General features: G+C 36.0%; 2 protein-coding genes across 2 annotated transcripts; both read right to left on the bottom strand.

Moving 5' to 3' along the window:
- Window positions 1-20: 20 nt before the first annotated feature.
- LOC147397279 (putative transporter C405.03c) lies at window positions 21-6,826 on the bottom strand. Its single transcript, XM_086452818.1, has 8 exons — window positions 6,473-6,826; window positions 3,588-3,947; window positions 2,367-2,584; window positions 2,139-2,209; window positions 1,923-2,024; window positions 1,217-1,334; window positions 998-1,133; window positions 21-277 (listed from the first exon to the last, which is right to left on the bottom strand). Exons 1-8 carry the CDS (start codon window positions 6,551-6,553, stop codon window positions 215-217), a joined length of 1,149 nt encoding a protein of 382 aa, XP_086308944.1. The 5' UTR covers window positions 6,554-6,826; the 3' UTR covers window positions 21-214.
- Window positions 6,827-9,384: 2,558 nt separating this feature from the next.
- LOC147397278 (Tetratricopeptide repeat (TPR)-like superfamily protein) lies at window positions 9,385-23,478 on the bottom strand. The gene is made up of 23 exons (XM_086452816.1): window positions 23,070-23,478; window positions 22,923-22,984; window positions 22,598-22,690; window positions 21,677-21,749; window positions 19,366-19,677; window positions 19,171-19,235; window positions 18,930-19,061; window positions 18,010-18,051; window positions 17,358-17,891; window positions 17,121-17,275; window positions 15,658-16,174; window positions 15,431-15,493; window positions 15,231-15,332; window positions 14,542-14,859; window positions 14,370-14,462; window positions 14,175-14,276; window positions 13,986-14,090; window positions 12,892-13,025; window positions 12,050-12,233; window positions 11,837-11,968; window positions 11,513-11,625; window positions 11,349-11,430; window positions 9,385-11,185 (listed from the first exon to the last, which is right to left on the bottom strand). Exons 1-23 carry the CDS (start codon window positions 23,137-23,139, stop codon window positions 9,533-9,535), a joined length of 5,136 nt encoding a protein of 1,711 aa, XP_086308942.1. The 5' UTR covers window positions 23,140-23,478; the 3' UTR covers window positions 9,385-9,532.
- Between the last annotated feature and the right edge of the window lie 490 nt (window positions 23,479-23,968).

Here is a 23,968-nt window from a genome sequence, read left to right as displayed (position 1 = left end):
CTCTCAAATTTTTGCTAAAAAAAAAAAAAAATCATTTATTACACTCAGAGCTTTACAAGGTTCAAGTGGAAGAACAACCCACACTCTTGATTCCTTTGAGACAATCAAATGCTTTAAAAAATTACATTTTTCCCCCACTTTTAACAAGGATAACAAATAATGCCCTCAAGAAAGAATTGGATTGCAAGACTAATCCTGACAAATTCCATAAATGCTACAAACCCAACTTCTTTGAGAACCAACCTGAAAGGTTAGCTATAACAAACCCAGCAAACACCTACAAGACACCAGAAAATGATCCATGGATAAACGAAACTACAAACAATTAGTTAACTTTTTTTTGGTAATTATTAGTTAACGAGTCTTTCAATCTACAGACACCAAATCTGAGTAGGATTTACAGATTCTCCTCTGAAGTTCAGTAAAGTCTTAGCTTTAGTCTCTGGAGAGAGCCCAACAAATATAAATACGTTAAAAAGACATAACACCCCTCATTTTGAAGAGGGTGAGAGTGTAAATTCGATTTGTTTTTCTCTTCGATTTTAGTGGATCCCATAGCCCTTATTAATCATCTCAAGGACTCATTTACCCTGCACTAAGAGATTCAAAAACTTTCTTGAATTGGGATTCAAGAAAAGGCAAGGACAAAGGATTAAGGGATGTGGGACTCACTCAATTCAAAGGAGAAAAGAAACCAGTACTCTCATTGTCTGCAAAATTAGGGTTATTTGTGTCTTTTTCGACATATTCGTCAGGGTCACTCCAAGGGAGAAAATGTAAGGAATAGAGAGAGTTTCCTGAAACTTCAGTGGAGAACCTGTCAATTGTACTCAGGTCTGGGGGGTTCTCATAATAAAAGACTCTTTAGTTTGTTAGCTTTGATGATGATGATGATAAATAACAAAATGTTTATCAGCTCAAAATGAAACAAGGTTGCATATGCAGGTTGTAATAAGGAAATATGTGGTTCATGTTTCCAAAGAGAAGATATGAATACCTGAACTGAGCCAAGAATATAGATAGCTGAATAATGGCGACCGTGAATAACCATGTCTGCTACCATGGCAAGTGGTATGGTGAGAGACATGCCTAAGGTGGCAACCAATGGAGTCGTCCAGACAACACATAATGCCCTATGAGTACAACAAACACCAAATAAGAACCATATCTGTATGCATGGAGTGTAGGAAGTCAAACATGGTTGTGTCCCACATACCAGAAGTAATCGGAGAGAACACTTCCGATAAAGCCGTTGGCAAGCACAACTTCTTCCAGTTTAGCAGAGTGAGGGATTGTAAACTTGGGTTCAATTCCCAACGCAGTCAGTGGCCATACTAGAAAGCAAATAGAAAAGAAGAAAATAAAATAGATAAAATAAGTGACAACACAGCTATAGTCAACAAGCTAGGGAGCACAAATGAGAGGCATGGTCTACTAATTGTTATGGAAATGATGAGTTGTATCTTTTTTTCTTTTCTTTTTTTGTGGGTGGGTGGGAGGTGGTGGTGGGGGGGGGGTTTATTTCATTATTTTAGTTCCCTAAGAATAGATGTAGGCATCTAAATGAGTACTCAAGTGATATGGTCTAACTAACAAATCAAAAAAATTATGGTCAAGAAGTTTTGGAGCACAAATGAGAGAGCTTGAACTCTCAAAAAAAAAAAACTTTGTTTCAGAAATACGGACCAGTGGATTTTACTGCAAACGGATCAGCCATGTCAATTATTTTTTAAGCACCGTATCGATACTGGTATGACATACTTCATGGACATACAAGTGTGAACAGAAAAGGGAGTAGCAGGCGAATGGGAGGGAAAAAAACAACCAAAATTAGAAGGAAAAAAAAAGGGTAGTTTACTAGTTCTGATGAATAGTTTAATAGCTTTATATGGTGAGAAAGGAGCAATTGGTTGAAGCCTTACCTAGCCACCAAAGGGCAACAAGTGTGAACAGTCCAATGTAACCAAATAGCTTTTGCACATCGACCCTTTCTCCTTCTTCTCCAGAAAATTTTTTGAGTAGTACTGCAACACGATTGTTTCTATGATGAGTACTAGCATTAATTCTATATAAAACACCAAAAATGAATAGATAAATCATTTGAATCAAACACTGAATACGATGAGACAATGTCTGACCAGTGAATAGCCCATATGACACAGCCGAGAGAAGACCAAAAAGATCCCCCACAAGTGAACGCTTCCCATTTCTGCAAACAAACATATAATATGCTAAAAAACATCAATATCGTAAAAGCTAATAAATCAAAATATGTTTAGTTGCAACATATTTTTGAGTATCAGAAATTTGAATTCAACATTAATATTATGTGAACAATTAGTTGGGACTGAGGGAAGGAAATTTACGCAGCAGTGTCCACTTGTGATTCATCCGTGGCCCAAGTTTTCCCAAGTGTTGTCATGGCCACACCAGCCATGCTGACGAAGACGGCAAGTACTTTTGATATATTTAGAGAGTCTTGTCCCAGAAATGCACCAATGAAAAGAGTAAAAAGTCCTGAAGTTGAGGACAATACAGTTGTACTTGCAACACTTGTACGTGCAAGGGCAGCATTAGATAAATACTGCATACAGAAAAAAACATTAGTAAGCACTCACGTCTCATTTCTTTCATATCAATAGAAATTTATATCCAATATAAATACATACATAATTATCATTATTTTTTGGGAAAACCCTATGCATAGTAGAAGAATGTGTAAATGATTCTTGGTTGTTGGATTACAGGAAGCCAACTAGGGTTTAGATAAAGGACAATAGAAAGGAATCCTTATTAGAGGTAAAGTCTAACTAACAAATGATAAGTTTATCAAACCTAATTTTCATGTGAAGATGATACAGTGTATTACAATACATCGTTATATATTTATTTATTTATATTTTGAAGAGTTACAATACATCATTATACTCTAATTAATACCCACCTACAATCGTAAGTACAGGGGGTTTACATAAAGGACAATAGAAAGAAATCCTTAGGAAAGGGAGATTCCATTACTCGAGCATCACATGTACTACCTTTACCCACTATATAAGGACTATAGAGAGAGACCTTAAAGCATATTCAAGCACATAAGGCCGATGAATAATCTGATACAACCAGCTGCAAGAGAAGAGATTATCAAGATAGAAATGCTAGAAATGTTGTTCTCAAAAGCAAGCGGAGTGCCTCTTTCAATTGCTTCTAATAGGACTGGTATTTCAAAATGTGATAATTGCCCTCTCGTGCATCTGTATATAAAATGCTACCTATTTACTCTTGGGTATATAACATAAAACTCCTTTCTAATATACATAAAACTCCATTCTAATTTAGAACAATGAAAACATACTAGAAGATATAGTGCAAATATATATAATGTTCTAGTGTTCTAGATCATGAGTTGAAAATCTAGAAAATTGACTCATTTCTCAAATTTCTGCACATTGATGAACAACTGCTTAGAAGTGCCAAATATATGCTCAGAATTCATGGCCAGATTCTTTGCACAAACACAATATGGCAAACCAGCAAAACAATACAAGGATACCAGAGAAAAAACCATCTTAAATATGAAATTACCTTACCTCTGTTATAAACCAGATAGGGGCAATATAAAAGCCGTAAGTAGCAATTTCCCTCGCGGTGAGCTCTCTTTCTGGTTTCCTCATGACCACATCATCTTTGTGTCTTGAAACTAATGGTCTGCCTTCTTCATGAACAGAAAGGTCTACTTCACTATCTTTTCTAGACAGTTCTATTTCAGGAGAATCGTTTCCAGCGGAGGACTTATCAACCGTTTCTGCATTTTTACCACCTTTAGAAGAGCGACTTCTCAGTGATCTACATAACCAATCCTTAATGAAAGCTATAGGGAGATAAACTACCATAAGAGAAGCTCCCAAATATGTCACTGCAAATGGCTGTTTATAGTCTGTAAAAATACCCTGTTGAACAAACATTGGTTGGTTAAAAGCTCGGGTGTGGCTATATATTCATTATATATTGCACTTAACCATGCATAAGAGCTAAATTCTGGAAAAATAAATAAATCCAAATACAGATAGAAAACAGTCATTGAGATACAATGATTCACTTAACGCACCACCACAAGTGAAACTCTTTTCATATAAAACATGTAGTATGGAACTGTGGATTTCCCAAACAACTTCGAAGCACAGAAAAAGGTTTTTTGAGTATTAAGGCTGAACAAAGCAAGTAGATGCAAAAGGATCAGCCTAAGGCCTACCTAGGCACTGAAAACGAACAACAAAGCGGAAAATGACTAGATCCCTTCATTAACAATACTAACCCACTAAATACAAGGTCCTTCATCTATCAAAAGAGAAAAAATAAATAAAATAAGCAGGATCATCAAAAATACAAATCCCATGGCACTAGGAAAATGGACGACCACTTTCAAAGCTTTTAAGTTAAGACCAATAACGTGAATGTCTTCCTCTTGGCCCTTGAACACTCTCTGGTTTCTTTTTTTTCCGAATTTCTCAACAAATCTCATATATGGGGGCCCATTAATCGATACAGAAAAAAAGTTGAGGAACTGGACTTATAGATCTATTTCCTACACTTCTCACCGAAATTTATCCTCCCAATAATAGATTCCAAAAATCTCAAACTAAAATGTTTGAAAACTTTCTCCATACCAAATTCGCATATTGTGGTAGGATCCTAGATCTTACCCTAGAATTTGTACATTCATTAGCAATAAGGACTCCATCCAAATCTATCTATCATTAATAAATGCTCTTTGATCTTGGGATGCATTGATGGTAACGCTGATCTAATTCTAGTAGGTAGAGTCTTAACGATAATTTGGTACACACTCCCTGTAAGGAAAATGGGTCTGAAGTCCGAAATATCTTCAACACTTCTTAAGAACAAAAGGATAAAAATGCTGTTAGAATAATAGCTCAGTTTGTTTGACAGATTTCAAAACAACTTTGAGGTTGTGGGTTTAAGTCCAGCTTGCCCATCAAAAAAATAAAATAATAATACCCCAGGGCTTAGACCCATAGCTCAATTGGTTTTTCACATTGCAAAACAACTTTGAGGTCATGGGTTCAAGTCCAACTTACCCATCAAAAAAATAATAATCATAACAATTGAGTTAAGCATCATCTTGAAATTCTTGCACTACCTCAACAAAATCCTCCTCCCAACAATATTTGAAGGTTATGGAAGAGCCGTCTAGTAGTCAAAGCCTTGTCTTCCCTTTTTTGTGTCCAAACTGAAATAAGAAAATAATGAACTGGATATGATCTTCTCTATAAGGTGGTGGATGACTTTTTGGATATTTGGTTGCAGTCATGTATAACACCATCTATCCAAAATACCCATGATTTATCCACACAAGAATGACATCACTAATTGGTAAATCAAAGTGATTGACATATGTACATGTGAGAGTCAAATTCCTCAAGTGTAGGGACAACCAATACTAAGAGAATACATCTTTCAGTGACTAATCTTTTTTTCTTTTTCTCTTTGGATCCTGTTGGACATGTAATTGCATATCCACATGCACGTTTCAATTCAACCACTTCAATGACCGAGACAAGACCATCTTATCTAATAGAAACTCTACATTTGCCAACTATAGAAAGGAGATGCCTACTCTCATCCTCAACTATGACCATTTTACGCTTACAAGGAATTGACAAACATGCCTTTGCACCCAACTTCTAGTTGTGCACCTATTGACCTACAAACTTATACGGGAACTTTATTTCAACTCATGAAAATAACAGAAATACCCCCACAACATTATATGCATGAAAAAGGAATATCTTATACGAGAATTACAAGGAAAAAAAGTTTACATTAATGAGGATAAGTAGCTTTGAATGGACGCATATGCCCAACGCATCGTTTTAAATCTCGTCCGAGACCGAGACGACTCATCTCGGTATCGTCCACCAGCGAGACAGATTGACAAGTCGTCTCAAACAGTGAAACCATGCTAAAAAAATCAGTCCATTGTTCGTTGTTGAACAAGATGACTCGAAAAAATCGGATGACTCGGTCTTGTTCATGGACGGGACGAGATGTCAAAACGAGTTTTAAAACAGTGATCTTTAGGCTAGAAATGAATTCCATTCTCTTGGCAATTGGAACTAATATGAAAATAACTAGTATTGTAGTCCCCTTCCTTAAGCCATTTCTGTCGACTTTCTCTTCCAGGACTTTTTTTTTTTCCAGATTGGTAATTCTTTGATATTTCACTTTTCTCCCAATTTTATTTGTTTAAACCATTTATGGGATATTGGGAATTTCTTTACTGTTTATTATTTTACAATTGGAAACAAACCCTCGCAATCACTAAAAATAAGAAATATAGCCAAAATTCCAACACCAGAAACAAATCCTCGAAATAACTAAAACACAAGAAATATAACAAAATCATGAATTTAAGACACTAAAAACAGATCAAGGAGGAGTGAATCAAACAGACCTGAGTGACTTCTGCAGAGGAGACCCATATGACCACAACCGCTACTATAAGAACCAATCCAGCTTTATATCTCCAACCCATCAAAGACCAAAATACAAGAAAACTAAATCGAAATTCGAAGATCTTTCTTTCTCTCTCTCTCTCTCGTTCTATACAGATCTTCAGGTCATCTTCGATTCACTTCTTACCGACATTAAAATCCAAGAACAAGATGAAGATCTCATCAATGGTGTCAAACTGATCTCTCTACATGCGTTCCATCGATCCATCGAGATCGAGATCTGGTTGCGCTTTTGCTTCTTTGTTCAATTTGATTTGTTTGTCTGTGAGTGTGTAGGGTCCATCTGATGTTAGTTGGAAAATACATTTTCCTTTCCAAGTCGTGCTGGGGTGACACACGATTTACTGTGATTCTCACAATTCTGACGTGAAGATGCATACATAACCGTAGATGGTTTTTACACGTATCTAGAGGAAAAACATCTATGGTTATTTACACATCCCACGTCAGATTTTTGAGAATCGCAGTAAATACCTGGTGTCATTCCAGCATTTTCCTTTCCTATAACGCTGGGAAAATTACGCTTAATGTCTGAAGTTACGCTTTTAAGTTATGGAACATTCTTTGTGGGCCCACCAATATTTGTTCGTATAATTGGTGGACCCACACATCAACATCACTCTGATCGGTTAATTCTAGCTATTGTATTCTAACATCTTTTCTTGATTGATGGATGGAAACCTACGACAAAAATGGCACAAAATGACTAGCAAAAGTTTGATTCTATGAGGAAAAAGTTAATTCTCATCGTGATTCTAAGTTTTGTTATGTTTCTAAATAGTGAAATACTTTCGTTAGTAAGATAGTAAGATTTTAAACCTTACTAAAAAAGGTCATTTTGCTTAAATGGATTACTAACACCACAACCTTCTAAATTTAATTGAAAAACTCATATCTAAAAGAAAAGAAAAAAATATTTTTTTAATCTTGATTCAAGATTTTGAAAATAGATGACCATCGAACTTCCACCTAATTCTTGAATTTAAAATTAAACCTCAATAGTGAAAAATAACTTTTTTTATGCTATAAGGTGAGTCCTAACTTCGAGAGATTCTTTTAAATATTGTAAAAAGTCAAGATTGGAATGAAATATTAATTATTTTAGATTGTCTGAGAATATTTGGATCAACACAAATAACTATTAGAGTTTGCCCATGTCGTACATCATCTTTGGAGTTAAAGGGGTAAAAGAAGAAATATAATAAAATTAGAAGGTGAAAGGAGAGAAGGAGAGTGGGAGAAAATATAATTAAGTGCCGTAATGTGAACCTCACTCTATTATAGTTGGAATGGGGACATTTATTCCCCATAGCTATAATTGGAGTAGGATCAATCATTGTGTTTTATTACATAGATTGCCTCGAAATGAAATTTTAAACTTTGATCATTGCTCATTCTAGTGGGGCACAGCCAATAAGCAAGCTTTAGCTAAAATTGAACTCTATCCAAGGAGTAAGGTTTTAACCAACCCTGAGTATCTATTGACCTTCATTTGACTAAGCTCTAACTCTCTATAAATGTGACCAAGGAGAACTTGAATTTGGTTTGAGGTTTAATAAATTTGGTAAATGAATGGGTAGGCTTTAGCTCAAATCCTATTATATCGTTGTTGACATCAAAATTTTAAGAAAGCCTCTACAAATTTATAAATCAAAATAAAATACCTAAAAATCAAGCTCACAAATCCAAATGGGCTTGTTGACTAGGAAAGACCTTCTAAAGTTTGGATTTTAGGTTTTCACATATAAAGTCCATGATCTGATAAATCCAAATGATCCACATTAAATATTTGGCTCATATACACAACAAATCGGTTAGCCCATGGTTAAATCTAAAATCCATTTAAATGGATTAGACTAATAATCAAATAGTATTTAAACCAATAATGTAAAATCCATCTAAGAAAGGGGTACAATAGAAAATACTCTTTTATCCTAAGTTTATAAATATCAAAGTCTCCTTCATTTGGAGGGGGGACTTGTATCACTTTCTCTCAAAAGACAAAAGTTTTTCCTCTAAAAAATAAGAAGCTCTCAAACCTTCCTTCAGAGATAAAGCAAAGTTCTTTAAGAGACTCGGATCCCGATTAAAGAGAAGATCAAGTCTAAAACCTTTCTTTAGAAGTCAAGAAATCCTTCTCAACAGATCAAGCACAAAGAGAAGAAATGCACATAAAAATCCTGCAGAAGATCAAACACAACAAAACCACCACAAAAGCCGCCTTCTCAGTCGATCAAGCGCAAAGGCCGAAAAGAAGAAAAGCTACACACACACTCTTTTCATTGTACTTGACTAAATCAGAGGAAAACACTAAGATTTGTACTCTCATCTTTATCAAAATCAATAAAATATTATTTGCGATCTTGTTTTACACATCTCAAGGTAGATTTGTGAAATTTGTTGTTGACAATCGTAAAGAGGCAGGTCAGACCTCAAGTCCCCATTGGACTTGCATTGGCCAAGCCCATCCAGATGGTACAAGGCCGGGCCTGAATTTGGTTCAAGTTTAATTAATTTAATTAATAGTTTTGTAAATAATTAATTTTGGCCTTAGTGTTTACTAAGAAGAAAAGTTGCATGATCTTTACATATTGTAGCGCACATGCAGATGAACAGACTAAAACTAAGGATTCTTGATATAGCGGCCAATCACAAGGTTGGAGACCCATTAAACTAGACTCGTTTTTTTCAATTTGATCTCTCTGTCATTCACCTGGCTTCTTTTCTCTGCATCCTGGTACTTTTCTTTTTGATCTTGTAAATATTATCTTGGATGTAAAATATAAATGATTGTAACAAGATTTTGAGGAAATCTCTAGTTTGGGTTGTAATTAATGGGACTAAACTGAAATATTCTCAACTTCCCATCTGCATTCCATTTCAAAACTTCTACAATGTCAAAACATGCTGTAAAGATACCTTTTAGTTACATGAGAACTAAAGAAATGGGGCATTAAGAGATCATCTACGTAACTACGTTTTGGGTCCTCTTGTTCTCTTCAACGGACTGAAGCACAGATCGATTGCTGAGCATACAACCCATTTGCCTCATTAGTGAATTGTGGCCGATTTCTTCTCCTCTTCGTGACAACAGTGAACCCTTCTCCATCTTTGTTCTTATTCTTGTCCACGTTAATTGACTTCGACTTGTCATGGTCCTTTTTACTTCCACCATTCCCATAATGAATTTTGATAATTGCACTGTCCCTTTCAATTGGATCTAAGGAATCCCCTGAAACTTCAGTTTTCTCCTCATGAACTGCAGTTTTATTTGATGGATCCAGATTACTCTGGACTGACTTAACAATAAAGCTGAGCAATATCTGCCTTGCCAACTCTGATTTTTGATTCGTAACACTACTGCTTGCTGTACCTTCACTACTGCCTTTGTCACGAAGTTTGTTTGCCTCAGACAACTCCTTATTCTTGTCAACCAAAGATCCCGACAACTGATTTGAGTCGCTTGGAACGTCCAAATTCCCATTTGCATGATTGGGTTGCCAAGTTTTTCCCGGGATGAACTCCAGTGCATGCGGGTTCATAATTCTTGGCGGTGCAAGGCCGCTTCTATCTATAATGTGGTTTTGGTAGTTCAGAAAACCATGTCTCATACGGAAAGAGTGCCCAGTTCTATAATACGAAGATGATCTAGACCCATAAGGGACTCTGGCAGCAACTGATGGAGGAGGAAGGATTCCCATAGGTTGAGTAACCATGCCTTGGTTGGTCCTCACATCACTGACACCCGTGACAGTGACTGAGTTGAATGGCTGATTCGTCAAAGAGAGTGTCCCAGGATTGAACGGTTGAGCTGCAGCGGAAAGCTTACTTCCGTTTATTTCCACGGTTTTTTCACAATTAGACTTGCATGGAAACACTTCGGGTTCAGGGGCAGCTTTTTCTTCTTCAGTTTCATTCTCGGAAGGGCCTTTGGGTTCTTCCTCTTCCATCCTTGCTACTTCTACAATGGTCTGGTTGACTTCTTCGTCCTTAGATTTTTCTGGTGGAATCTCGAGGACTGGTTTATCAGATGTTCCTTTGTTCATTTCTTCCTGTTTTTCCAATACCGGTTTTAAGACTGTACCGGGGGGTGAAACAGCCACCTCTTTGTACGAAACAGACTTCAAAGCCATTGCAGTGAGAGTTGTCGGTACGGGAAAATTTTTGCACGTTCGATTCTTTGCCCGTAATTTACTTGGATCATCTCCAACACTTGTGCTTGAAGCCTTCGGATACTTGTCGGTTGAAGTGGATTTCAGAGCTGTTTTCTGCACCGGAGATGTGGATCTCCCCTGATAGCTCGTATCTAAAAGATTAGAAGATTCAGGGGAGTTTATGTTCAGCTTTGCAAGAGCTGGTCGCCTTCGGCCATACTTCCAGCTTCCAATGTTTCCAGATCGTCCTTTTGAATTGGCTTCTTGCCACCCTTCATCAGACATTGCTTCTTCAATTACTTTGTTCATAGATGCCAACTCCATTGTACCCAGATCATCATTTTCTTTAAATAGTTTTGGATGAATAACACCCAACTTGTCTTCCTCTTTATCTTCCTTTTCTGTGGCCGAAGTGTATGTTGAGGTAAGATTGAGCTGGATGTTGTCGGAAATTGGATCATCTTGTGTTTGATGGGATCTATCAGCAATCTGCAACACCTAACAGATCACAAACAGTTTACAACCAATCAAAAGCTCAGCTTAAGGTGGCGGATTTGCAAGCATGCGACATTAAAGATAATGTAACAGAAACCCATAAAGGAAAACCATGCTTACTTCCAAGTTTGATCACTAGAGATAATGTTAAGGATTGTTCAAATACCTTTGAACGTCGTTGTTTCTTCTGCGTATCTCTCCATTTGGCATCTTGGTCTGGATTTATGTAATCAAGGAGATCTGACACACTGCAAAAAAAGGGTCCAAAGTTTTGATGACCCGCAAAATCAACACATAGTTCAAATGAAGTAGGGAATGCCACATCAATACCTAAGGTGGCCTTTTCTTGCAATTGATGCATCTGGCTTCGGAGTCCCATTGCGGGCAGCCTCTTGTTGCTCTAAAACTTTTGATTCAAAATATTCAAGCCATGCAGCGGCATCCTGAATGAGAACACATGTAAGATTAATATTTGAATATTTGCATTAGTCTCTCCTCACAGCTGATGGTGAAATTGAAAACAAGCAGGTAGTCATATATTCCTAAGTCAATCAGCGGCAATAGAAAAGTTAATATACCCATACCATACTCATCAGAATTCATAAGTAAATTCAGTAAGCAGCATAAGAAATTTCATGACAGTGAGGAGTTTACCTGAGTACGGAGATCTTCGGATCCAAGTTTGGCTTGAAGTATCTGTAATGTAGTTTGCTCGTGTTGGACACTGAGGGAATATGCTTCCATCAGTGAAAGAGCTATGGCTATGGCATGATAGCTAGCAGCAGTCTGCCACATGAAAAAAGATAGATAAAACATTTACCTTACAAATGCACAACCACGCAAACACATGGAGAGAGAGAGAGAGACCTGTATGTGGTCAGCTCCTAACAATCTTTGGTTGCACTTAAGGGCTTCATGCAGGTATCTGAGAGCAACATGAGCATTCCCCATGCCTTCCTCCATCATAGCCACATTTATATATGTTGCAGCAGTGTTAGGATGCGACAGTCCACATATAAAATGGAGTAGATACAATGCCCGGTTAACATACCTGTCATTAATGCACAATGGCTGTTAAAGGGAGACAATGAAAGATTCATAAAGATTGTTTGGATCTATAAAGAGCCTACTAGACGGAAAATCAGTGACCCTGGAAAAGAAGATAGGGTAAATTACACTATAACCCCCTGTAGTTTCACATAATTTCATTTTGACCCCCTAATGTTTTGATAATTGCACTTACATCCCTTATAGTTATCTAAGGGGTTCACTTATCCCACTTCCGTCAAATTTCTGTCAACTTAATAGTTAAATTATTTTTATAAAGACCATTTTGCCCTTTTAAAATGTTATTCTTTTTCATAAACAGAAAATATGCCTGTGAAAAATGAGTTCAATGAATGCTTAGGCGGGGGCACTTTAATTAATGTTTTTTCTAATAAAAAATAACGTAAAATAAGAGGGTAAATTAGTAAAATAATATCTAAATTTTAACCCTGTCAGTGACAGGGTAGGTAAGTGAAATTATCAAAATATTAGGGGGTCAAGATGGAATTATGCCAAAAAAAGGAGTTCCCAACCCTGGAAAATAGTATATTCTAAGAGCACTTTTTATTCAGTAAGACCATGTATGAATGAACAAGGCCCAAAGATGATGGTCATCTTTGCAAGCCAAATACAAACGAGAAAATGGATAATTCGTAACTTACTTCAAAGCCAACTCAATGTGTTGGAGGCGATAGTAGAAAACTGAAAGATCCCCATAGCTTTTCATTGTATCCGGGTGGTCTAGGCCAAGCTCCCTCTCATTGATATCCAAAGCCTTTTGTTGATAAATTGTTGCCTAAGAAATTAAAATAACTCAATTATAGTTGCATTCAACATATTCTTTTTATAGATAAAAAAAATTTGTTGAACAAAAAGAGAGGACTAGGAAGTCTCCAATACAAGAAAGACTAAACCAAACAAGCTAGAAAATAAAAAAGAAACAACAAGAATTCTAAGAATGACTTCCTCAAGGGAATGCTTCTTCCCATCAAAGATCCTACATTCCTCTCCTTCCAAATGTCCCAACACACAACAAAAGGAGTCAGATTCCAAATAATCCTCTCTTTATCGACAAAAGCCTTGAACCACCAACTTTGGAATAAGAGACGCGTAGAGCTAGGGAAGTGCCACGAGATGTGAAAAAAGGATAGCAAATGGGCCCAAACCTCATTGCAAAGTCACAATATATTAAAAGATGATTGGCAGATTAGCCACTAGATTTGCATAAGAAATAATTGTCAGTCGAGATAATTCACCTAAGCTCAGATATGCAATGTGTAGGTTGTGTCACCAACTCGAAATATTTTCAAAACTTGGAAAAGAAACATGGTACTGCAGTACATAGATTTTAAGTGCCACTAACATGTCAACAAACTATAAGAAAAGTGGTAGAACTTAAAACTTAGGATGTAGTCCTATGGGTATGGATGATCTCCAGTGATTGATGGTGATGACATTGAAAATTCGATTTAATTAAGGTGGAAATAAATAGGAGGTTGTGTAATTCTTTGTCTTCAAAGTAGCACTTCCAACTGATCTGAATAACTCACTTCTAATGGGTGGATTTGAGGTTTACATGCTTAGAATTCAACCTTTCTATGTGCATTTTATCATGAAAGTTCTTGAATGAATGCATTTCCTGGACTATTTTAAAAACAAGAAAACGTACGATTTCAAGCAACATTTGGCAATGGTTGATATAGGAAGAGAATTTCTAACAAATGTAGCTCAATGTATCTCCAAAAGATTATGTTACCTGATTAAAATCTCCTGTGTGGTAAAGAACTACTGCTAGAAGACTGTAAGCACTCGCAGTTGCTCGATGATAAGGACCACAAACTGCTATCATCTTTGACAGTGCCTTCAATTCCAAGTGGTAGAGAAGAAATCAGGACTATAACCCTCATAATTTATAAATGGATGCACAAAGCTATGACTCTAATACCTTTGTTCCACAGTTGACAGCATCCTCTAGCTTTCCTTTATCCAATGCAGTCTTCGATGACTCCAGTAGGGTCCGACCATCAGCACACGAGAACATTACATGCTGTAGGGAATTCAATAACACAAGTAAATTAAAACCATTAATTTTTTTCTCAAGATGAAAATATTAGGTTGAGAGAGATTTTAAAAATCCTACTTTACAGACTGGGACCATGCTGATAACATCAGATCTCTTAAAAGGGCTTGGGGTGTCCATATCATAATCTCTCGGAACCAACTCCACTCCGACCTGCATTATTTGGAATGTTAAACTAAGAATTACATTTCAAATAAGAAAAGCTGAAATAAATAGTCACAATGGATGATACCTTTTGGCAAAGTCCTCGGAGAATAGCAAACTTCCTCAAGTGTTGAAACTCGTCTTTTAAACTCCAACCGAATCTTTTGGCCACAAAAGTTTCTAACCACCTCAATTTGAGCTCGTGCCCATTGATTAAATTTTTATCGTTGGTTTCCTTCGTATAGGATCCAAGCAAGAAATTCAAGCAGGAAGCTATTGATGCAGACAAGTCTGCCATGTTCTCAGTGGAAGCTACAACAGCTTTAAGTATGTGCTTGAAGGTTCTAGTAACCATCTCATGAATACAAAGTGACTGTATATGAGGGAGCGTCTCTGCGAGTGCAACCTGAATTTTATTGTAAGATATGAAACAAAAAGAAATTAAATATTGTACTCTAGAAAAAGGTGAACAGATTCATACCCCATCCCAGAAAGAAAAAAATCAGTGGTTTCTTGACTTGTTCCCTAAAATCAAGGTTTAAAACCTCATGAAAATGATTCACATTGGTATCGATTTCGGGAGGAATTCACCAGACCCATACCCATTTTTTGGCCTGGCCAAGTCAGCATACAATAATGAGATTTTAATCCATGTTATAAGGTGTTTTATAAGTTGCAGCCATTCCATCACTCCAGGTCCCAACCATTACCCAAGTGTTTTTTGGGAAAACTTCTACAATGACAGACCCAGAAATTTATTTGGGGTGGGGTACTCACCACACGTCCCAGGGAATGCATTTGGAGTCCTCTTATATGCATAAAATCGGTTAGTGTGCGCCCATCAACTGGAGAAAGTTCCAGTGATCCGAAATCTGCAACCTACCAAAGCAAGATATTTAGTTCACAAACTGTGCATAGAATTATTAGAATTGTTTGGGATTTGGTTTTATGAGTAACTTTATAAAAACGGATATTACCAGCTTTAGTAAAGCAACTTCATCATAATACTTGTGCGCCAACTCGATAAGCTCATCCAATGACTGTTTGAACCAAAAGATATCAGAGAAAAATAAGAAATGATATAAATGAAGTGAAAGTGAAGATTAAAGAAAATTATAAAAACAACACAAAATTTAAAAAATTGGCATCATGGCATGAACAAGTGAACTACATGGCAGTATAATAAGAAGAGCATCCCAAATACCTTTTGATGAAGACCCGTTCTTGTTTCTTCCAAACGCAAGAAGGCTGCCTCAGGGATTAGTTTCTTTATCTCAGCTTCACTATTGACCTGACCCTTGTTTAGGTCCCCTGAGTCAGATCTTTCTCCCATGTCACCACTTCTAAATCTAGAATCTTCCTCTCCCCTATCAGCTTTGCTACTTATGCTACTTGTTTTCTTCTCTCTGTTCTTCAAAGATTTTAATTGCTTCCCCAAACCTTTAACAATATGCTCAGCTTTACCATCGTCCGAGCTGCCATTACAACTGTCACTCTTCGGAGTTTCCTGTTTTTGTAGATGTTCCACCAAACAAGAACCAAGTTCCCATCTGATTGACCTTTTGATCACAGATGGCTCCCCCTCTAACTTAGTCAAGCTATCTTTAACTACTCTTTGCACTAAGGACCTAGTAGCCTCTAGATCATCCAAACTGGTCAGAGAAGACTGAACTTCCACAGATGATTCCTTGCTACATGACTTGTGAAGCGGAAGCCTTAAACTGTAAAAGATTTTAACAACCGAATGAGTGCATGATGTATGCTGACAGAATTGAAATATGGATGTGTTATCCTACCAAAAACAATAGAAAAGAGGCCCTCACAATACTAGGTTTTATAACAAAATATTAGGTTTTGGTTCTTCCATTTTTCTGGAAAAAAGTTCCACGACATGGCTCTGCAAGATCTTCAAAACTCAATTCTTCAATCTTTGTTCAGTCTGCCATTACAAATCCTCTCCTTGTTACCCCAAGATATCTTCCTTGTGGTGATTGGTCATACCAGCCTCTCTAATAGGCCAAGAAGAGGGACCTTCATGGATATTTAAGGACTTCTACAAAAGCCCTAAAATTTGTTTCCCTGATCAATTTCCTATTTTTGAAGTGGGAAAGGAGTATCTCAATACTGGCGTAAATTTTCGAAAGTCATGGTCAATGCAATTATGCACACTACTAGAATCAATCATACAAAATTAATTCATCAGTAAAGGGTAGAGTCATTTTATAGGGCAATGTATGGAGGCTTACAAAAATTTTCCCCAGAATATTTTTCCCAAGAAAATATTTCCTTAATATTGGAACAATCAGAAATGCCTAGAAATCGTATTAACTATGAAAATTCATATCATCACAATTTTTTTTAGAACAAACATGTAGAGTAATATCTACTTTTCTAAACAATATAACATCAAAAATCCAATTATTGTGAAACACTTAATGTAAATTTCTAATTTCAGAATGGGAAATTATTATGATCAATCATCAACATAAATTAACGAAAAGTATTAATCAAATAGTCATTAAATAATTACTTAATATCCAGTAGATATTTTGGTAATTGTGCATGGGTTAGAGTGTGAACATGTCATTCTAGGACACATAAAATGCTTATGAATACTTACCTACTTGAGTATTTATGATCGTACATATATGGATTGTAACTGTATACCTATTAACATTCAGTGCATTGGCACCACCATCTGGCTGATCATCAATTTCAATATCTTGTGTCGTGCAATTTCCCTTCTTCACCTCACCCACGACTTTTACAAGTGCAGTGTATCCACAATGTCTAACCACGACGATGCCCAATGTCAAGGTATCCTGAAAGTGTACTATGTAGCTTCAGTTTTCATATTGTGAGTGAAAGAATCTTAGAAAGAACAACAGGAGTTCATATACTTACATGAACAACTACATTCTCGTCCCCAGACACCCCTTTAAGTAGATTCCTTCGAGCAACCTCCTTAGTAGACATACCAGATGCTTGGTAGCCATCAATTTTCTCCTCGGGCTTCAAGCTTGCATCTGCAGGATCCCGCTTTACTACAATATACAAGTCCCCCAAGTGATCTTCATATAGGATTGAGCCTGGGGGATGCCTTGGTGAATTTTTTGAACCCTCGTCAGAATCAATGAGTCGACTAATTGTTGAAACAGCTTTAGAGATCGATACATCCAGGAATAAACTGTGAAGCAAAAAGGCCTTTCGATCTCGAACAAGCCTCTCGTCCTCGGTTTTGCATGGAAGGCTTGCTAAAATTGAAAATTCTGTGGCCCAAGGCCTATTATCATGTTTACCATTTCGTCCCTGACCACCACCGTCACCACCCCAGGTTTCATCTTCCTTTGGAAGGGATAAATTTTTTGATGGAGAGTCGGCAACTGTTGGAGGAACAAGCCATGTATTTGCTCGGAATCCATACGGTAGATTACCAAACTGCAGGACCAAAAAAAGGTGCTTGTGAGTTGTGACACCTTTCTAATTTCCTTTTTCTTTTTTTTAAAGAAAAAACATATATATTCAAAACATTTTTATTGAAGTTTGGAAAAATCACCTTATTGTGTTCCACAAAAGCATTCATTAAGGCTTCATAAGCCTGCACTAATCACAAATTTACACTTTTCAGACAAAAATAAATACAGATAAACTAAAACTATATTTCAAAGCAATGTGAAACAAATCCTAGTTCAGGAAAGTCTACACTTGTGTCTCAACCATTTCAAATAAATTCAGGCAAAGAGTCAAAATGTAAGGTGATACAAAAACACCCATAAAAGAACATCTTCTCCTAAGTTTTTCAATGAGCCAGAAACTGCTGATCTGTGGAATTTTAGCACAAGGGAACACAATGAACTGATGCTTTTTCGTTTTATTAACAAGGCATCCTCACATCAGCCAGATTTCCCCACATACAAACATGGGTCACTTGCTATCCATTTACAGCTTAAGCAATGATATGGCTTATCTGCCATCCATTTCAGGTCAGGTCCATGTACCAGTATGTCCAAAACCGATCCAATCACAAATTGGGCGAAGCAATGGAGTATGTACCAAGAAAATCAATTGGAGAGACACTGTATCATGTCCATATAACGGGTAGAAATCTAGTAAATCAATGTACAAGATCCAAAAGAGATGAATTTGAACCTAACTAATTAGGTGCAGATATATTTGGTAATGGGGCAACTATTAACACACTGTTTGCAACAAAACCCACGATTCTGACATGGTTGAACCATCTGGGTCTTGTTTCTAACCTCCTCGGCAACCTGAATTGGATGACCCAATTGAGTATTTGGGTCATGGAATCAATCCTAGTCAAATTGTTTTACAGGAGTGATTGAATTACGGGCTGCAAATGTACAAACTTGAACTAAACTACAAAATCTAACATGGGAAATGAAGTTGCTTGAAACTAAATGTAGATGTAATCCACATAAACAAGAAAGCAGAAATGAAATTAAAATTACCCACATTCGCAAATGCCCGGCTAAGCTGTTGCAGTAGATCCAACAGGGAATGGCTTTGGACAAAATTCTTACCCTTTGCGTAGAACCCATTTACGGATGCAACGACATGGATTAGTTTCCCATTGCAAATCTTAACCTGCATTCCTCTCAATCCACAAATTAGACTACATTTCACACACACACACACACACACACACACACACATAGAGAGAGCGAGAGAGAGAGAGAGAGAGAGAGAGAGTCACCTCCAATTCGAAATAATCACCCTCTCGCTTTTCCTCAACATCCTTACGATCGAATCTCTTCAGAACTGCACGGAAATAAAATAACAGAAATTTGAAATAATAAAAAAAAAAAAACTGTTTTTAATTTGGCGCGAAAATGGAGATTCGAAAAAAAAAAAAAAAAACTAATTTCCTTAGAAAAGAAGAGAAACCCACATAGAATTGGGGGATGAAGATGCGAGAACGAGAAGAAATCATAGAACTGGGAGAGCTTTGGGGTTGGATAAATGGGGGCCATATCGAATTTCTCTGAAATTGCAGAAACAGATTGTTCTGAAGCAGAGACAGATCGAGATTCCTCATTTGGAGTGGGAGACGAAGGAGGAGGACTGGAACTCTTGTTTTTGATCTTCTTCGCTCGAGCTTCTGTTCTTCCGTCTCTCTGTTTGCCAAACCAGGTGGTGCACGCGACTATATCCAGTAGCCTTCGCACGTGTGCCACCACTTGGTCCTCTTCGTTGTAGTTCTCTGCACGGTCAGCGCAGTATTATAAAATAACGGTAAACTCTTGGGATAACGAATTATGCTGGACATTAGATCCTCACCGTCAGTTCTAAATCCTCAAGACGCGCAGTAGTTGAAAGTTGAAACACCAACTTTTGCTAATGCCACCTCAAGATGTGTTCTAGCGCTTTGATGATTACATATGAATTGGGGTGGCGTTAGCAAAAGTTTGTGTGCTAATAGAATCTCTCTTATCTAGAAGGCCTTATTTGTATTTTTAAAAAATAATGTAGTCTGCCCGTGAAAAATCATCTCAACATTACAAACAAATGATAAAAAGACTTTTAACATATTTGTTGTTTTTCTTATTCAAATCTCTATTTAGTAATTTAAGTTTTTTGAAAGATATTTTGAATAAAATAAAAAATTTCCCATTAATTTATCAATAAAAAGAAGGAACAAAGACTTGTTATTTAGAAATTTATGGGCTAAGTTGATGAACGAAAGTCACGACACCAAGTGCATTAAAAAACACAAGGGTGATTGATTAGGGGAGAGAAAATTTTCAAGCAATTTAAATACTTATTTCATCATTACAAATAGCATAACACCATTCGCTCATAAGCTTGGTACATAATTTCAAAACAACAAATCTCTATTAAAAAAGAGTCGTGATAAAGAGACACCCCCATCACAGAATCGTAGTTCATTTACCTCACGATACACAAGAAAAAGATTTATGATCTTACATATCCCGAGGCAAATGATCTACGGTATTGTGACGTGGGTATAGGAGGGCTTATGTCAGAGAGAGGTGTCAGAAAATCATTATTCATTCAAAAAATGAGTGTTGACTTTTGATCAAGAAGGCAAAGGTAACCTTGCATGTTGCAAAGGGATAAATCTAATATCCCTGATCTCTTGCATGAGGTGTTAATTAATTTTTTTTTACTAAATATTATATTTTTACGTGAAAGAACGTCACTTTAGCACAAAAAATAAAATAAACAAAAGAGTCGTGCAACAATAACATTGAAATTGGCATCCTTTCACACATTGATGTTTCTCACTATCTCTAGATGAAAAAAGCATCCATGGTTCTATACACACATCTACATCAACGAAGTGTGAAACGGTATCAATTTCAACTTTACTTCAGCATTTTCCATAAACAAATTCCAAAATCACAAGAAAAGCATCTTGCCTCGTTTTTCATATTTTAACAATTATGACTCTATAATAATCACTTTTATATTTCAAACCAAACAAAACCTTGGAAGTCTAAAATCAGATCATGAAGGAAAACCGAGACCAACTTTAAAGCCGACAGTCCACATCAAATTTTGGAAGAAACCCTCTCCGTTACACGACACATGGCATTTTGAATTTATTTCACACCTACATTTCTGTCAAAATTAGGAACACCTCCTTGGAAATGCCAAGTGTAATCCAATTGAGAGAGTTCCATCAAAATTTTGAAGCAGGAAATCCTTCAAAAAAAATTCCATGAAAAAAATTTCTAGAATCCAAACCAAACAGCTCCTAAATTTGCTCACTAAAATAAAGTCATTAATCACACAATGTGGGTAAAAAGTTCAAATTATTTTATTTTCTAGAAAACACCATCCTCGTGTTGATGAAAGAATATTCTAAAAAGATTCTGAAGATAACGTGTTAAAAAAAATCGCATTGATCTCCGTGCATGTTTTGAAAAGGGCATAATTTTGTGGGCCAGGCCTCAACCACAAGAGTGAGTCTTTCTAGACGCTTTAATCTGTTGGACACAGACACACAGCAAATTAACCTTTTTTCCTGGAAAATCTTTTTTCGCAAAAACAATGGAGTTCAGAAAAGAAAAAAATAAAAATAATAATAATAATAATTTTGACATCTGGCAGTGGGATGATGATGTCATACACCCGGTCGTAGTATAAAACAATACTTCCGCGTAACCAATCGTTAGATTTGGAAATGATGACGTCATGCACATATTTATGAGTGGGTAGATAGAATCGTCACTTACCTTCAACCATCTTTACCAAGCATGGTTTGAGAGAAACCACATCGATTGTATCACTTAATCTCTGTCCTCGAACCTACCCACAAAATTTAAATTAATTATTAAATGAATCCAAAACACTAATTATTAATATTAAAAATATAAAAATGAATTAATAATAATAATTAAAACTTCATTATCGAGTGGTCAGATCGAATTTGGTAAGAATGCCCTTTTGTTTCAAATAGAGCCAAATTATTTTAATGGACCATAGTTTTTTTTAGTTCAACATGGAATCTATTTTTATTTATAACAAAAAATTAAGAAAATAATTTCAGGAAAAAAAAAAAGTCTTTAATGTCAATATGTAATAATTTAGAGAAATTATATTGCCACACCAACTTTTACTTACATCATACCGATCTTTTTAAAATTTATTTAAAGGCAAGTGTTAAAGTGCATTAATTACACCTGACAAATTGAATTTTATGCCGAAAAAACCTTTAGAAGAATTATTCCCAAAGTGTATTTATTAGACTAACAAGACTTTGTTTACATATGAATTGGTGTGTTATAAGTAAAACTTGATGTGTAATAGCCGTTCTCATAAACAAAAATATTATATTATTTATAAACAAATTAATCGTGTATATTTTTATAATTCCTTAATAAATATAAATCAATCCAATCGAATTAAATCAAGGTCAAATCTGAGTAAATTTCACCAATTTGACAATTTATGGGCTCTGTTTTTAATGAGTAACTCAATTTGTTGTAATCTTCTCTTGGATTCTCAAATATCAGCTTAACGATACCTCAAAACATCAGTCAATTCGGGCAAGATTCGCATGAGAAATTAAGATTCGATATTAATTAGGAATCAAATATTATACCCAATTAATCAATAATTACAGCTGTAATTTAAATATATAAAAAAAAACTCACCTCATGAGAAAGAGAGTAGTTGGTAAGGTGGCATGTTTCTACATTAACAGCCAAAAGTTTTCTTACATCCAGAATCTTATCAGTTGAGATTCCCTAGAAGGATACCCAAAATAAAATTAAGTTAGAAGAAAAATCCAAATAAAAATTCTATATAAAAAAAAAAAAAACTGAAGAGGAACAAATACAAAATTGAAACATAATTAAACCCAAAATTTTGGATTAAGGGTTCAACTGTGAAGAATTAAACATAATTAATTATAACAAAATTAACTTGATTTGCATGAAAATAAAGAAAATTGAGGGAAAGAGAGAGGGGGATTAGAACCTTTAATATGACTTGAGAATCATATGGGGCGATAACAGTTATGTCAAGAACACTGGGTACAACTGCAACAACAAAGAACAAATTAAGAAAAACTAGAAAAAATTAACATTTATTTTAAGTGAAGTGTGGGATTTATAAAGAACAAACCTTTCTCTTCTTTTTTCTTTTTCTCTCCCTTAGCTTTGTTTGCCTTATTTCTTGCTGATTTTGGGGCCATATCTTGCACTTGCACTTAGAATTTGCTGTATTTGAGTTTGAGGGACAAATTTATAGACCCATTGTAGAATTCATAGCTAAATTTAATAGAACCACCACTAATTTTAATTGGTAGAACCACTAAAACTCACTCGACATCAAAGGCCACTTTGAAGAAAAGAGAAAAGAGAAAGAGAGAGAGCAGAGAAGTGGAGAAAGGGATCCACAAAGAGAGAAGAAAAGGGGTTGAAGAGGATAGGATAAGGGGTTTTGGGTACAATTTCTTTGAGATTTTAAAGAATTTCTGACCTCTCGTTCTTGCTTGCTTGATTACTCCATCCTTTTCTCTCTCTCTCTCTCTCTCTCTGCCAAAAACATGTGATGTCCTTTTAAGAACAAAAACCCATGCATTAAGACAAAATATAGGTGTGGGAACTAATGACCGTTGAGCTAATGACACGTGGCAAGCAGGTGACGGGTGTTGCCGATCTGGCCGATCAATTTGTTTTTTCACGTGTTGGTTGGGAACTCAGTCTTCATTCCTGACCAAACTAGAACGTGCTGAGCGTTTTTGTACCATAGGATGATTAAATTAAATATTTAAAAGAGTCCAACTATACTTACTAAATTACGAAGGATTTCACCCTTACTAAAGGTCCCTGGGCTCGTCTCTTGGCATTCTAAAACATAATCGGATGCTTCAGGATTGTAGAGGACGAAATTTTATGAATTTAAAAGAAAAAAAATTAAAATAAAATTATTTGTCATCATTAAATTTTAATTTGAAGTTTGAGAATTATGTGGAAGTTCGATAACTACCCATTTTTAAAATCTTGGATCAAACTCAAAAT

Source organism: Akebia trifoliata, chromosome 8 (assembly GCF_017979445.1).
Source record: "Akebia trifoliata isolate Shusen 1 chromosome 8, ASM1797944v1, whole genome shotgun sequence".
Taxonomy (NCBI): Eukaryota; Viridiplantae; Streptophyta; class Magnoliopsida; order Ranunculales; family Lardizabalaceae; genus Akebia; species Akebia trifoliata.
The sequence above is the reverse complement of the archived record's forward strand: the minus strand, read 5'-3'. Positions and strand labels throughout refer to the sequence as shown.

Bases quoted from the DNA above. Each gene is read 5' to 3' on its own strand.
- LOC147397279 (XM_086452818.1), bottom strand. From the start codon at position 6,553: ATGGGTTGGAGATATAAAGCTGGATTGGTTCTTATAGTAGCGGTTGTG. The intron at 2,210-2,366 runs GTAAATTTCCTT...GTTTGTTTGCAG, and splicing joins TCACAAGTGGACACTGCTGC to AAATGGGAAGCGTTCACTTG. The intron at 1,335-1,922 runs GTAAGGCTTCAA...TTTGCTTTCTAG, and splicing joins TGTTGCCCTTTGGTGGCTAG to TATGGCCACTGACTGCGTTG.
- LOC147397278 (XM_086452816.1), bottom strand. From the start codon at position 23,139: ATGGCCCCAAAATCAGCAAGAAATAAGGCAAACAAAGCTAAGGGAGAG. The intron at 15,494-15,657 runs GTATTTGGGATG...TGGTTCAAACAG, and splicing joins GAACGGGTCTTCATCAAAAG to TCATTGGATGAGCTTATCGA. The intron at 14,860-15,230 runs GTGAGTACCCCA...AATAAAATTCAG, and splicing joins TGCATTCCCTGGGACGTGTG to GTTGCACTCGCAGAGACGCT.